Source organism: Columba livia, chromosome 16, assembly GCF_036013475.1.
Source record: "Columba livia isolate bColLiv1 breed racing homer chromosome 16, bColLiv1.pat.W.v2, whole genome shotgun sequence".
Taxonomy (NCBI): domain Eukaryota; kingdom Metazoa; phylum Chordata; class Aves; order Columbiformes; family Columbidae; genus Columba; species Columba livia.
The window spans coordinates 4,592,690-4,606,337 of NC_088617.1; the positions used below are offsets into that span (position 1 = coordinate 4,592,690).

Consider the following 13,648-nt stretch of genomic DNA (forward strand, 5'->3'; position numbering starts at 1 on the left):
TCAATGTCTTAATAATGATGATAATAATAATAATGAAAATAATAATAATAAAAGAAGTCCTGTGCACATGTGTCTTTCTCCTCCAGCCTGGGACCATGGGGAGCAGCAAGAGCAAGCCCAAGGACGCCAGCCAGCGCCGGCGCAGCCTGGAGCCCACCGACAACACCCACCACGGGGGGTACCCGGCCTCGCAGACACCCAGCAAGGCGGCTGCTCCCGACACCCACCGCACCCCCAGCCGCTCCTTTGGGACCATGGCTGCTGAGTCCAAGCTCTTTGGAGGCTTCAACACGTCCGACACAGTCACCTCGCCGCAGCGTGCCGGGGCGCTGGCTGGTCGGTGTGGGCTGGGGCTCAGCGGGGTGTGGGGGGGTCTTGGTTTGGTGTTTGTGGCTTTGGTTCCAGCTTTTTCTGATGATGGTGGGGTCTCCTGCTTTTGAGGGACTCGGTCTTATCAGCTGGTGGGAGAGTGTGGGGAGAGGAGAGGAGAGTCCCACGGCTCTGCCCATCCTGAGCGGTCTCTGTTGCAGGTGGCGTCACCACCTTCGTGGCCCTCTATGACTACGAGTCTCGGACTGAAACAGACTTGTCCTTCAAGAAAGGAGAGCGCCTACAAATCGTCAACAACACGTGAGTGTCCCCGTCCCTGCAGCCAAGCCCAGGTGGGTGAGCTGCCGCCTTTGTCCACCCCTAAATCCAGCCCCAGCAGGACCAGCTCTACCTGGGGATGGGTGCTCATAGAGGAATGTGACAAAACTCGCAGCGACATGTCTGAGGGCATCAGCCCTGGAGGCAATGATTTGCCTGCTTCCACGTCCTGCTGGCCCTGCTGCTGGTCACTGTTGCCTTGCAGCCTTGTCACCAAGCCACCTCCTTGCTGGCCAGTCCATGCCCTCCAACGTGGGTCCATGTCCTCGCTGGTTCCCTGTCCCCATCAGTGCTCAGCTCCCTCTTGTTTGCCTGGACATGTCTCCTCAGTTTCATGGGTGCTCTCCCCTGTGCTTGCACGGTGTCTCTGATCTCACCTTCTCTCTTGACTCTTTTTTCTCTCCTCTGTGCCACGCTGTCGTTTAGGAGAAAAGTGGATGTCAGGTGTGTATCACAGATTGTTAATATTATTATTGTTAATGATCTTAAATGATGGAAGCCCATCTGGTGCCCATATTAGGTTGGGTGAAGCAGGGCTGGGAGAAGCTGGTTGCCCAATGGTTTAGTGGTTGGTTTGGTTTGTCCTGCCTGAGCGATCGGGGCAGAGCAGGGAGCCCCTTCTCATGCTGGGACTGCTCCATCCCGAGCTGTGTCTGCACCCAGGAGCTCTGGACCTGTCCCGCTCTCCTCATCTGCACCCACACCCCTCTACAGTCCCTTTTCACCTGGCTTTCTGCTCCCTCCTGCCCTTTCTTTTGCATTTATTTTTGCATTTTTAAAGTTTACTTTTTGTGAGTGGCTCGGGGGGCTCAAGCACTTCTTTAGGGGTCTGCCTCCCACTTGTTTGCTCTCCACTCCATCCATAGCAGCATACCCATCGCCCAAGTGACCTGCCACAAGATGTGCTGGGCCCATCACTTGCCACGTGGAGCAGGGCAGCGGCACAAGCTGGAAGATGCTCCTAAATGTGATCCCGTATTGAACCCATGTGTGGGTCCTGGCATGCATGGTCTGCAGCGTCCTTTGACTGCACTGCTGGTGGCCTGGCGGGCAGGGCCGCTGTCCCCAGCGCTGCCATGGGGTCCCCAGGCTCTGCAGCTCCCACTGGCCCCTCCGCTGCTGCCTTCCAGCCCGGGCACCCCAACAGCTTTGCGAAGTCAAAGGGTGGGAAGATGGCAGAACCTCCTGGAGGTGATATTCTGCTGCAATGGTTGAGCAGTGTTGCACAAGCATGTTTTCAATCTGATCCTTGTTCTCCTTGTTCCAACACTGTTTATTAATGGTGATTCATTTAATCCATGAAGTGCAGGATGTGCAGGGCTTCAATGCTGCAGGGAGAGCCTGAATTTGGGGGGCTTGGTGCTTCTTGCTTTCACAGCCTCAGCAGTGTGCTAGCCCCAGGCTTGGGTTCTGGTTTGGGCTGTTATGAAGTGAGCTCTGCCTGCTGGGGGCCAGACTGGGCCCATATTTAAGGTTTTTTCATTATGTCTTATATCACTTCTGGGGTTTCCATACTTTTATATTCGTGCTGTTTGTGAAAGGCTGGGTCAGAGTGAAGGGTCAGTCAGGGCATGCCCAGAGATGCTCGGATGGTCCAGGAGCAGCTCGGGCTGCCGCGCTGTGGGGACAGCAGAAGGCAGGCGTGCCATGTCCCATGTCCCCCTCCTCTGGGCTCCCTCAGGGCACAGCACCTGGGGACTGTGGGGAGGGGGCTTGGGCTCAGCCTGGGAAGGGCTGATGGGTCCTGGGCACAACAGCAGCTTTGCAGGGTGGCTGTGGGTTGCAGCTGCTCTGCCAGGGCTGGGGTAACACAGGGCGAGAGGACAAGCCTCTGCATCCCTCAGCTCCTCCTGCATCCCAGCAATGCCCAGGCTGTCTGCGCTGATCCTCGGCCTCTCGGAGGGGCCAAATCCATCCACCCCAGTGCAGAAAGGCTCCCGTGGTACCATTTCCAGTGGGAGGAGGTCTCCTGCCAGCCGGCCAGCAGCCAGCAGGGATGTGGTAGGGTATTTTGGGTAAGATTGTGTAGGGAACTGTTGAAATGCTTTGTTTTGATGATGATTATTTATTTTTTTCCCCACTGGGGCATTTTTGGAATAGTTTGTTTTTGCTGAATTCCCAGCTTGCAGCCTTGCAGCTTGAGCTGGAACAAAGCCACAAGTCAAAAGCTGGGCATTTCTCAAGCAGACATTTACCCCAATCCCGTGGGAAAGGAGCCCAACCGGCCTCCTGTCCCCTTCGGAGCCACCCCAGTGAAGGTGACTGGGTCAGCAGCTCTGGCTGGGGAGCCCAAGCGACCTGCCACAAGGTGTGCTGGGGCCAGGAGAAGTTAAAATATGGACTGGGACTGCTGCAAGGCTGGGGTTGGGCTCTGGGGAGTGTCAGAACCCAGGTCTTGGGGTGGGGGGAGATGTCTGAAGGGTCCCCACTTACCCTGGCATTGGTGCGGGGAGCCAGGGGCTGTGTCCGTCTTCTCCCAGCTGCTTCCAGGCATCACTGGGACAAGCAAAAGTCACAAGTTGTTGGTGTGTCAGGAGTGAGGATGGAGGTTTACACATCTGCAGAGGTCAGGGACAGGTCTGGATGTGGTCTGAGGAGTCTTGCACTGGTGACTGAGGTTATTCAGGTTGTTCTGTAAAGTGTTTGTGGAGGTCATCCTGCCAAGTTCTTGCATCCTTGCAAAGCCGTTCCCACGGATCTGCACTTTTCCCGTAGCCTCATCTCCCTCGTGGTCAGGATAAATGAGGTGACTCTGTCTTTGATGGGTGAGAAGATGTGGGTGGTGGGAGGAAGCCCCGCTGTCCATAGGGAAGGGGAAGCTGCCTCCCGCCGTCCTCTTGTTCTTCGCTGTTTATTGTCCTTTCCTGCCCCGTCCTGTGCCGGAGCCTGCGGGAAAGAGGACAGAGCAGCGAGAAGGCTCCTGGGGACATGCTTGGGGTCACCATACTCAGGGCAGGAGGGACAGCAGGTCAGCCCTGGGATTGTGGGGGCTCACACAAGGCAGAGCTGTGCTGGGGGCCATGGGCCAGCACTGTGGGGGTGTGTGGCTCGTTTGGGGGGCTGGGGAGAAGCTCAGGGGTTGTGGCCAGGCAGGGTGCCCATCCCAGGGCTTCCAGGGATGTGCCTAGGCTGGATGGAGCTCACCACATCCAGGCTGGCATCGCCGCAGGGCAGGTCTCATCCCACCCTGCCAAAAACTCAGGGCTTTCTGCCGCCTGTTTAACAAATGCCATCTCTTGGGTTTTCCTGGTGCTTTTTTTAATTGCTGCCATCATTCTGTCGCTTTTCCCTGTTTCTCCTCCCTCCCCTGTTGCTCCCCGCTGCCTTGGATCCCAAATGCCACTCAACCTCCAGCCAGACCCTGTTCACATTAATTTGGCTCCAGAGGTACTTTGCCTCGCTGGCTGCCCTGCCCAATTTAACTTTAAAGCATCCTGTATGCAGATGGGTGGCCGATACCCTAGGCTGGCCCAAAGGGCAGGAGCCCTCCTGACTGGGGTCTGGCTGGGGGCTGGGGGGCTGCACCCCTTCCCGGTGGGCTCACCCCCCGGCCCTGGCGCTGCGGGCAGGAGAGGGGCTGGCTGGGCGGTCCTGGCTTCACACTGAGTGTGTTTTGGTTCTCTTGCAGGGAAGGTGACTGGTGGCTGGCTCATTCCCTCACTACAGGACAGACGGGCTACATCCCCAGTAACTATGTCGCGCCCTCAGACTCCATCCAGGCTGAAGAGTAATTGCCATCTTTGAGACAGTTTAAAGACGAGCGATAGCAAAAGCACCCTGAGCGCTCCCCACCTCCCCCTGCCCCGCTCCTGGGCAAAACCTGGAAGCATTCTGGGTTTTTCCCCTTTCTTTAAGGCCTGTGAGGTGGGGAGGTGCAGGATGCGCGCGTGGTGGAGGGATGAGCGGTGGTGGAGCCAGGGCCGTGGTGGAACTGAAGCTTTTGGTCTGGTTTTCACTCTTCTGCACGGACACACATCCGTGCATGAAGATGCTGCTGGTGACCATCACACAGGGAGAGCAGGAAGGGGCAAAACTGGCCAGAAGTCCCAGAGCAGGAGGTGCCAGCCACATCCCCACAGCCTGTCCCCAGCCAGCAGTATGGCATCCCCCCAACAAGAGCTCGAGGGGCTTCAGGGGTCCCCAGAGCCCCTTGTTTGGGGAGGTTTTGGAGTGAAGGCATTTTGTGGTCTGTGGCGCAGGGTTGCTCCTCGGGCAATGCTCAGTTCACGCTGTACAGGGGCACTGCGCACCCCGGGGTGCCCAAGCCTGGAGGTGTAGTCTGTGGTCTCCAAGATCTGCAGCAGGGGTGCCAGGGCTGGCCAGACTGGAGGGGGGCGGTGAGTGCAGGGTGTTGAGTGGGCATCTTGCTCTTGCAGGTGGTATTTTGGGAAGATCACTCGCCGGGAGTCTGAGCGGCTGCTGCTCAACCCCGAAAACCCTCGAGGGACCTTCCTGGTCCGGGAGAGTGAGACCACGAAAGGTGAGTGGGGCTGGGGGGAGCCAGCTGGGAGGACCCCCGCCGGGGCTGGGGGATCATCTGTGCAGGGGTCTCTTTGTTCACTCTTCACAGTCCTGGTTCCCCCAGCTTAAGTGCACAGGGAGAGAGAAGAACAGAATCATACCTTGTAGCTAGGAGCTGATGTTGGGGTCACTGAGCGATGTCCCTCAGCACGGATGGTCCCTTGGGGTCTCCTCTGCCAGTCCCAGGGAGCAGGTGCTGATGCACCCATTAAATCACCGGTGACATTTCTATCCCGAACATGCTGTGACACCACTGAGCCCACAGGGCTGGGAGGACACGGCCACATCTCTCCCACTGCTGCCTGCCCATCAGTTGCCCTTCAGAGAGATGGTTCAGCTCATGGCAGGGGGGGATCTTGTGTCCCTCCAGCTCCGACCCGACCACCAGGCAGGATGGTCTATTTTCTGATTTTGTTCTTTTGTATGATCTTGGTTTTTCCTGGTCCTTACATAGTGGCAAAATCCTGAACATGTGCTTCCTGGGCAACCAGGCAAAGGCAGTAATGAATTTTTAGGTACTTCTTTCAAGTCTAACAACTCTTTATACTTGTTTTGTGCCTCCCGAAAGTGCAAGTTGTGATCTTCGCGGTTTGCCTGCCTGAGGCTGCTGTCTCTTACCTGGAAACATGGTTTAGTTTGGCTCCAAATACACCTTTGGGAAAAGCTCCTTGATGTTTCTTTCTGTTTTGATGCCTTGAACTCGTCATTATTTATTTTATTCCGGTAGAAACATTTCACTCAAGCAGCAGCAGCAATCTTCCCTTTCGTTATTTAAGGCCCAGGTGTTGCTTTCGTGTGGGCAGAGCAGAGATGGGCATCCAAAGCGCTGCCCATGGTGGGGTCTGTGGAGGGGCGAGTTGGGCCCCCCAGCCCCTTGGCTCCTCTCTGAGATGCCAAGACACTGGGGTTGTGGGTCAGCAGCTCCCCCCGCCCATCCAGTCCCCTCTGCTCCTTCAGAATCCCCCCTTTGCTGGATTTATGTTTGTCCCTGGAGGTTGAAGGGGGTCATGCCCCTCATTAACGCTTTCCCAGTTCCATGGGGATGCTGACATGGCTCTTGACTGCCCAGTCCTTCCCCCATACCCTTCCCCACCCCATGCGGAGCACCCGTCTGTGGTGCATCTCCCCCCATCTCCTCGGTTCTGCCCGCAGGTGCCTACTGCCTCTCCGTCTCCGACTTCGACAACGCCAAAGGGCTCAATGTGAAGCACTACAAGATCCGCAAGCTGGACAACGGCGGCTTCTACATCACCTCCCGCACCCAGTTCAACAGCCTGCAGCAGCTGGTGGCCTATTACTCCAGTGGGTGGCCCCGTGGAGCTGGGTGACACCCTGGGTGCTGCTGGGAAGCTGGCATGGGGTTGGGGCTCCACGAACCGGTTGGGGGGACCCTGGTGAAAAGCTGGTTGGGTTTTAGGGAGGACGGTGAGGGTTTGGGTATGGGTCCCTGAGGTGTTTTACAGGGAAGATGTGGGGTGAAGCATCACGTGCCTAAATGCCCACATGTCACCATGATGTCGTCCCTTCCTGTGCTAGAACACGCCGATGGCTTGTGCCACCGTCTCACCAATGTCTGTCCCACGTCCAAGCCCCAGACCCAAGGCCTGGCCAAGGACGCCTGGGAGATCCCCCGGGAATCGCTGCGGCTGGAGGTCAAGCTGGGGCAGGGCTGCTTCGGAGAGGTGTGGATGGGTAAGGATCGCTCCCACTGTCCCCTCCGTGTCACCACCTGCATCCTCTCCCCAGACACATAGGTGGGGGTAGCAGGAGAGGGACACAGCACCATAGACGTGTCCTGAGCGGGGTATCCTATGCTGCAGGGACCTGGAATGGCACCACGCGGGTGGCGATCAAGACGCTGAAGCCTGGCACCATGTCCCCGGAGGCCTTCCTGCAGGAGGCCCAGGTCATGAAGAAGCTCCGGCATGAGAAGCTGGTTCAGCTCTACGCTGTGGTTTCAGAGGAGCCCATTTATATCGTTACTGAGTACATGAGCAAGGGTGAGCGCAGGAGGGATGCCAGGGGTGGTCAAGGGGCTCTGCTCCTCCGATTGCCGTGACCATGGTCTTCCTCGTAGGGAGCCTCCTGGATTTCCTGAAGGGCGAGATGGGCAAGTACCTGCGGCTGCCCCAGCTCGTGGATATGGCAGCTCAGGTGGGTTTGTGCGTCCCTGGGCCTCCTGCATCCCCATCCGAGTGCGCCAGCTGCCCCAGCATTTCCCTGGGCTGTTGTAGCTGTTGGGTTGCAGGTGCCACCATCCCGCTGTGTGCTCAGCATGGAGCTGGGTTGCAGTCAGGGACCGTAATTTCCCCGTTCCCGTTGCTGCTGGCTCTCCTTGGCCAGCAAACCTGTGTCTGCCTGGTGTTTCTTGAGCAACCGGCTGCTCTATACCCCAAGTTGGGCTCCGCTGTAGAGCTGTTCCTGTCAGCGGTGCTGGGCACTCCCCAGGGACCCTCATGTCACCCCACCAGCCTCAGTGCCGCGTGTCCTGGTCCCCACAGATCGCATCTGGTATGGCCTACGTGGAGAGGATGAACTACGTCCACCGGGACCTCCGGGCCGCCAACATCCTTGTGGGGGAGAACCTGGTGTGCAAAGTGGCTGACTTTGGCTTGGCACGCCTCATCGAGGACAACGAGTACACGGCTCGGCAAGGTGTGTCCCCAGGGCTGCTGGCACCGTGCCCAGGCAGGGGACAACCACAGCAATGGTCCCTCCAAAGTCCCCAGTCCCCAGGAGTGTGTGTTGCATCTTGAGGCAGCACATGGCCCTGGCTGCGTGGGGATCCTGGGGACACTCACAGCCCCTGGGGACACTTGCAGCCCCTGTGTCCTCGGGCACCGTGGGGCCAGGAGCAGCCCCTCACCCTGTGTCTCCATCCAGGTGCCAAGTTCCCCATCAAGTGGACAGCCCCCGAAGCTGCTCTGTACGGCAGGTTTACTATCAAGTCGGACGTCTGGTCCTTTGGCATCCTCTTGACCGAGCTGACCACCAAGGGCAGAGTGCCATACCCAGGTGAGGGCTGGCGCCCGCCGGCAAAAACCCATTGTGGTGCCCTGGCACCATCTGCCTGTGCCTGGCACTCACCCCAGGCACTTCGTGGCCCCCAGAGCCATCTTTGCAGAGGAGCAAACTGCTCCAAGTTTCTCCTGGGACGTGGGCAGGGAGGGCAGGCTTGGGGCAGGGACTCCTGCCCAGGTTGGATCCTGTCCTGCTGGGGGACAGTGCACAGAGCCTGCCCGGGGTGCAGGGTCACAGCCCCTCTGTCCCTGAGCAAGGCGACAGGGACAAATGCTGTTGGGCTTGGGGGACCTCTCCCTGAATCACCACAGTTGCCTGTAAGGCTCACCCCAGTGGGATGCCCTTGGTGTCCTCTCTGGGAAGGATGCAGTGCAGGATCTGGTCTGGCTCTCCCTCACTGCCACATCTCCTCTGGCCGCACACAGGGATGGTGAACCGGGAGGTGCTGGACCAGGTGGAGCGGGGGTACCGCATGCCCTGCCCCCCCGAGTGCCCCGAGTCTCTGCACGACCTCATGTGCCAGTGCTGGCGGAAGGACCCGGAGGAGCGACCTACATTCGAGTACCTGCAGGCTTTCCTGGAGGACTACTTCACCTCGACAGAGCCCCAGTACCAGCCCGGCGAGAACCTATAGACCCGGAGCTCCTCCTGGCACCAGGGACGTTGCCATCCTCGCCGCAGGGCGCCGAGGGCTGGCCTCCCCACCTGGGGGCCGGTTTTTGTGGAGCGGCCCCAGAGCAGGATGGGGCATCGCCTCCGGATGCGGCCAGGGGAGGTGCTGAGTCCCCCTGCCGCTCATTAAGACTTCTGGCCCATGTTTAACCAAGTGGTGCCATCCCGCTGGCGAGAGGAGCCTGCGGGTGCTGGCGGCTCAGGAGGGCGAGCAGAGCATCTCCTGCTGAGAGACTTGGCTTTTGGGAGAACTTTTCCACCCCCCCGGCAGCTCTGGGGTGAGCCCAGAGGAACTGGGGGACAGCACCCTCTACCTGGGACATGTGGCCCTGGCCTCCTGCACCCCCTTTCTAAATCAGCACAATTTTCCCTGCCCCTTCACCCTCCCTGCCATTTCCCCCTTGGCTCTGGTTCTCCCGAAGACACTGGCAGAGACCTTTTGCCCCAGGGAAGGCGCAAGCCCTGGCTTGTTCAGATGGGGAGATGTGCCAGGGCAGTGATGCCAGCGTGGGGTGGCAGCGGGACGCTGGTGGTCCCCTTTCCTGGAGCATCCCTCCAGCCATACCATAGCAGGGCTCTGCGGCTGAGCCATGCTAGCAGGCACCAGGGCATGAAATGTGGGTGTTCATGGCTCCGGTGACCATCACCATCCCGTGGGAGCACCTGGGTGCACATTCAAGTCTTCCAGCTGTGTCTGTCCCCCCAAGAGACCCATCTCGTCTCTCCTGGGAGCAGCACGGGGGATGCTGGCAGAGCCCTTGCCTTGCCCTGCCCATGGCCAGCCCCACCGCCCCGGCTGCGCTTTGTGCCACCAAGCGCTCCTGGTCTTCCAGCCGGTCCCCTGGGAGGTGCCCCAGAGCCCCCCAGCAGGTGCACCACAACCCCCCAGCCACCCTCCCTGTTCCACTGCCAGCTCTCCCACCAGCAGAGTCCCCTGGGCTGGCCCTGTCACCAAATCCAGTGCCACCGCAGGGTTTGGGTGCATGGCACAGGTGGTTTTTCAAGGTGTGGGACTGTTTGGGGGGAAATATTCATTTTTCACAGATGCTTTTGTCCACCAGGTACATTTTTAGCTGCATTCCCCTCACCCCTTGTGTCTTGGCTGCTGGGCTATGATGCCCGCAGCATCCCCAGCCACAGGCTGTCACTGTGCAGGAGAGTCCCGGGATGTGCTGTGCCACCCGGGAGACATCTGCATCCTCATCTCCCCGCTCGCTCCCAAGCCCTCAGCCATGTTTTGGCATTGAGTGTCTGTCTGTCCCCATGGGGCTGAACCCCTGGACCCCTGCACTCTCCCACCCAGCACCTGCTTTGTACATAGCCCCGGAGCAGCCCCCACCCTCCCAGACATTGACTTAGTTGCATGTGTTGTTTTTTCCCCTCCTGGGGCTGTATGCAGCTGGAAACCATTCACCACGGTGGCTCACGAGGTTTTGCTCCCTCACCTCTTGGGTTCCAGACACCCTCGCTCAGAAAGACCTGGGGGCTCTTTGGATGCTCTCCTGGACCAGGGGGTGTGGTGGGGGCTGGAGGGTGGGGGTGCTGTGGGGCCAGGGTGCTGGTACACACCACCAGGAAGGACCCGGAGAAGGGGAGCCAATGGCTTCGCCCACCTCTCGCTCCCCAGGCAGTGGGTTTTCTTTGCCTCCTCATGGCTTGTGGGATGGGGTTTCCCTCCAGCACAGCCTCCTTGCAGGCAGCAGACCCAAACCACCTCTTGCCAGCCCCCACCGTGGTGCTGGTGTCGCATGAAAGGCAGGTGGGAGCCGAGTATGGGCAGGGGGGCAGCCAAAACCACCTTCCCTCCCAAAAACCAACACCCCCCCGGCGCAGGGCCTGGGCATGCTGCTGCCTCCCGCAGCTCCCCGACCACTTATTTATGAACCAAGTGCTCACTTGGTTGGTTGGTGACACCTTTTTAATGAGTAAAACCTTCAAAATCAGCTTGAATGGGCTCTTTAGCAAAACAGAGATCTTGTATTTTCTGGCTTGGAGAACGGCAACTGGTTTGATGGATTTTTTTTTCTACATCATTTGGGGACTCGGAGCTTTTCCTCCCTCCTTCGTAGCAGATTTGCTGTACCTGCATTTCTGCGTTTGGGCAGGGACTCTCCAAACCTGGATGTCCTGGGTCTTTCCATGTCTGCATCCCTGAGATGGGTGGATGCTGTGTCCCCATCGGCACTGCCAGAGAAGTCCTGTCCCGGTCTGAGGGGTGGTCTGTGCCATAGTTCTGCCTAAATCCCCATCCCCGGGAGAAACTTCTTAAAACTGTAATGTGCGGAAGCCAGATTTGATCTGAAAGCTGGGGAGAGGGGGCAGGAGCACACGTTCAGGTTTGCCCTTTGGTTGTCTGCAGCACATACAGGGTCTTGCACCAGTGCAGCGGGACAGGAACGGGCTTGACCTGGCGGTTCCATTTTCTGGCTCTTTTTGGCAAGCGGCAGAGCAGGAACACACCCTTGGCGCAAGGAACACCCCCGACTGGCTTAATTCCCTGTGGCTTTTGGCAAGCTCTGATGAAGGAGACGTGCTGGGGACATTTCAGGGCAGAGGACAGTGAAGTGATCCCGGAGGAACCTCCCTGCACGGGGCTGGGGCTGTGTGTCTGCGTGTCCGTGTGTCCATCCGTGTTTCTGTGCGGCGGTTTTTGTAGGATCCAGCATCTCCAGACTCGCCGCTGCAGCGGGATCGAGAGCCTCTCCTCCATCACCATTGTTGTCTGCCAATGTATGTTTTTAAGCCAATAAAGTCCAGAGGGGAGCCCCCACCTAAGGGTGCTCTTTGGCATCCTAGGGTCAATATTGCCCTACAAGTTATTCTCCTCTGCCATTATCATTTTTTAAACAGTGTTTTGTACGATCTCCAACCGACTATGCAGAGAACATGTGGATCTGTGTCTCTCTTCGCAGCTCCCCTCTCCCCCACCTGCCTTTTTCAGTGTCTAAGTAAAATATTTAGCTTTTTTTTTTTTTTTCTTTTTTTTTGGATAATAATAAAACTTCGGGGGGAAAAAAATGTGAAAAGGTCCAGCTTTGTGGGTGGTGGGCGGTGGAGATGCTTTGAAACTATTGTTGATGTAAATACTTTGCTATTTGATAATTAAATACAAACAGACCTCACAGAAAAAGAAGTGTACTCATGTATGAGAGGACTCAATGCCATTACAGGAGCTGGTGGTTCCTGGGCAGTGTGTGATGCCCATGGGTGGCTCCTGGTGCTTTAGAGGCTCTTCTGGACGATGCTGCCTCTGTCACTGCATCCCAGCCTCTGCGTGCGGGGACACGCAGGTCCCTGTCACACACAGGGAGCACTGGCCCCCTTGGGGCTGTGAGTGACACGGTGACCCTGGTGTGCACATCAACCCAGCCAAAGCCAGGAGACCTGACTGCCAACCTCCACCAGCTGGGCTGGTGGGGATAGGATGAGGACAGCCCTCCCCCTTCAGCAGAATCTGCTTCATCAGCAACTACAAGAAGCAGGCCTGCTTCGTTAGGATAATTTCTGCTGATTGGGGGCCGCTCACTTGGTGGTTAAGTAATTGATATATAGCACAGTGCTGAGGGGAATAGGCCATCTGAAAGCAGAGTGGCTGATGATGATGAATCTCCATCACCACCATCATGGTCTAGCGGGGGGGCTTTGGTGCCCTGAGCCCCCGTGTCCAGCTGCTCCCATCTCCTCCTCAGGTGGGTGAGTGACTCAGTTCTATCACCTTCAATGTTTTGTGCTTTATGTTTTGCTTTTCTGTGAAGTAATTAAGTGACTGAGGGCAGAGGTTTGGGTTGGACTTGATGATGTCTGAGGTCTTTTCCAACCCAGTCGATTCTGTGGGCCAGGTGTGGGGTGGGAATTGCTGCCAGGGTCCCCTTGGGCCAGAGGGAGCCCCTGCCAGGTGTCCCCAGCCTGAGCCAGGCAGATGCTCCTGGGGATTGCACTGCATGTCTCCTTTAAGGACTTAATCTTGTTGTTTGCTTCATGCTTGTCTTTCACCCTGTAAATCCAGGAGAGGATTTGAGTGTCAGGGTGGGGGTGGTGGCTGCCCCCACAGTGGGGCTGGTGAGGAGGTTCGGGGTCCTGTGCTGGGCAGTCTGTGCTGGCAGTGGGGTTCTAAAATGGCAAGAAGGAGTTGTTGTTTGGCTTTGGAGGAAGCGAAGGGGATGTTCACCCTTCACTTTCCCCAATGCACGTCGAGTCTTGGCTCTTGACCCAGGCTCCTGGAAGATAAACCCTTGTGAGTACATGAGTGGCAGCTACAAAGTGAGGATCCCCCGGAGCAAACGCTGGGCTGTGCTGTGGGTCTGGGGTCTCTCCCATAGCCCAGACCCAGCAGAAGGGCTCTTGGGTGAACAGGAGGCTACTGGCATGTGTTGAGTCAGAGGACAGAGCTTGTCTCTGTCCCCTGCACACTCAGCCACCCAGATCTCGTGCCTCAGCAGCAGGTCTGGGTGGCACCTGAGCCATCTGTCCTCCCTTGCCCTGCTACCTGAGGATTTGTCTTTGCTCGGGGGAGTAGCAAAACCTTCTTGCCAGGGTTAATCTCCAGGCTCTGGGGGAAGAACTAAAGCCCTTACCTGATGTGTAGTTGACCTCCCATAGTTGCTGAAGGCAGGAAACCACCCTGGGACAGGCAAGACCAAAGGGGAGTGTCAGGGCTCTCTGTGGTGCTGAGTGATGTTCATGGATTCCCTGGCTCAGGGGTTTGGCTGGACCAGCATGAGTGGATGAGGTTGGAGGCCATGGCAGCCTGGTGCTCTGAGCAGCAGGGCTGCACCCTGGACTTCAC

General features: G+C 57.8%; 1 protein-coding gene across 6 annotated transcripts in view; it reads left to right on the forward strand.

Annotated features, from left to right (window-relative positions):
* Positions 1-11,992, forward strand: part of SRC (SRC proto-oncogene, non-receptor tyrosine kinase) — a 29,463-nt gene extending 17,471 nt beyond the window's left edge. For 2 of the 6 annotated variants that reach the window (XM_065031916.1, XM_065031918.1), the window contains 12 exons: positions 87-336; positions 531-630; positions 1,075-1,092; positions 4,277-4,375; positions 5,025-5,128; positions 6,322-6,471; positions 6,706-6,861; positions 6,990-7,169; positions 7,247-7,323; positions 7,671-7,824; positions 8,053-8,184; positions 8,616-11,992. In XM_065031916.1, the coding sequence (XP_064887988.1) occupies positions 96-336; positions 531-630; positions 1,075-1,092; positions 4,277-4,375; positions 5,025-5,128; positions 6,322-6,471; positions 6,706-6,861; positions 6,990-7,169; positions 7,247-7,323; positions 7,671-7,824; positions 8,053-8,184; positions 8,616-8,824 (1,620 nt within the window). In that variant the 5' untranslated portion in view covers positions 87-95 and the 3' untranslated portion in view covers positions 8,825-11,992. Of the gene's footprint in view, positions 1-57; positions 337-530; positions 631-1,074; positions 1,093-4,276; positions 4,376-5,024; positions 5,129-6,321; positions 6,472-6,705; positions 6,862-6,989; positions 7,170-7,246; positions 7,324-7,670; positions 7,825-8,052; positions 8,185-8,615 lie in introns of all 6 variants that reach the window. The other 4 variants (XM_065031919.1, XM_065031920.1, XM_065031917.1 and 1 more) reach the window with 3 other exon arrangements.
* Positions 11,993-13,648: the final 1,656 nt, after the last annotated feature.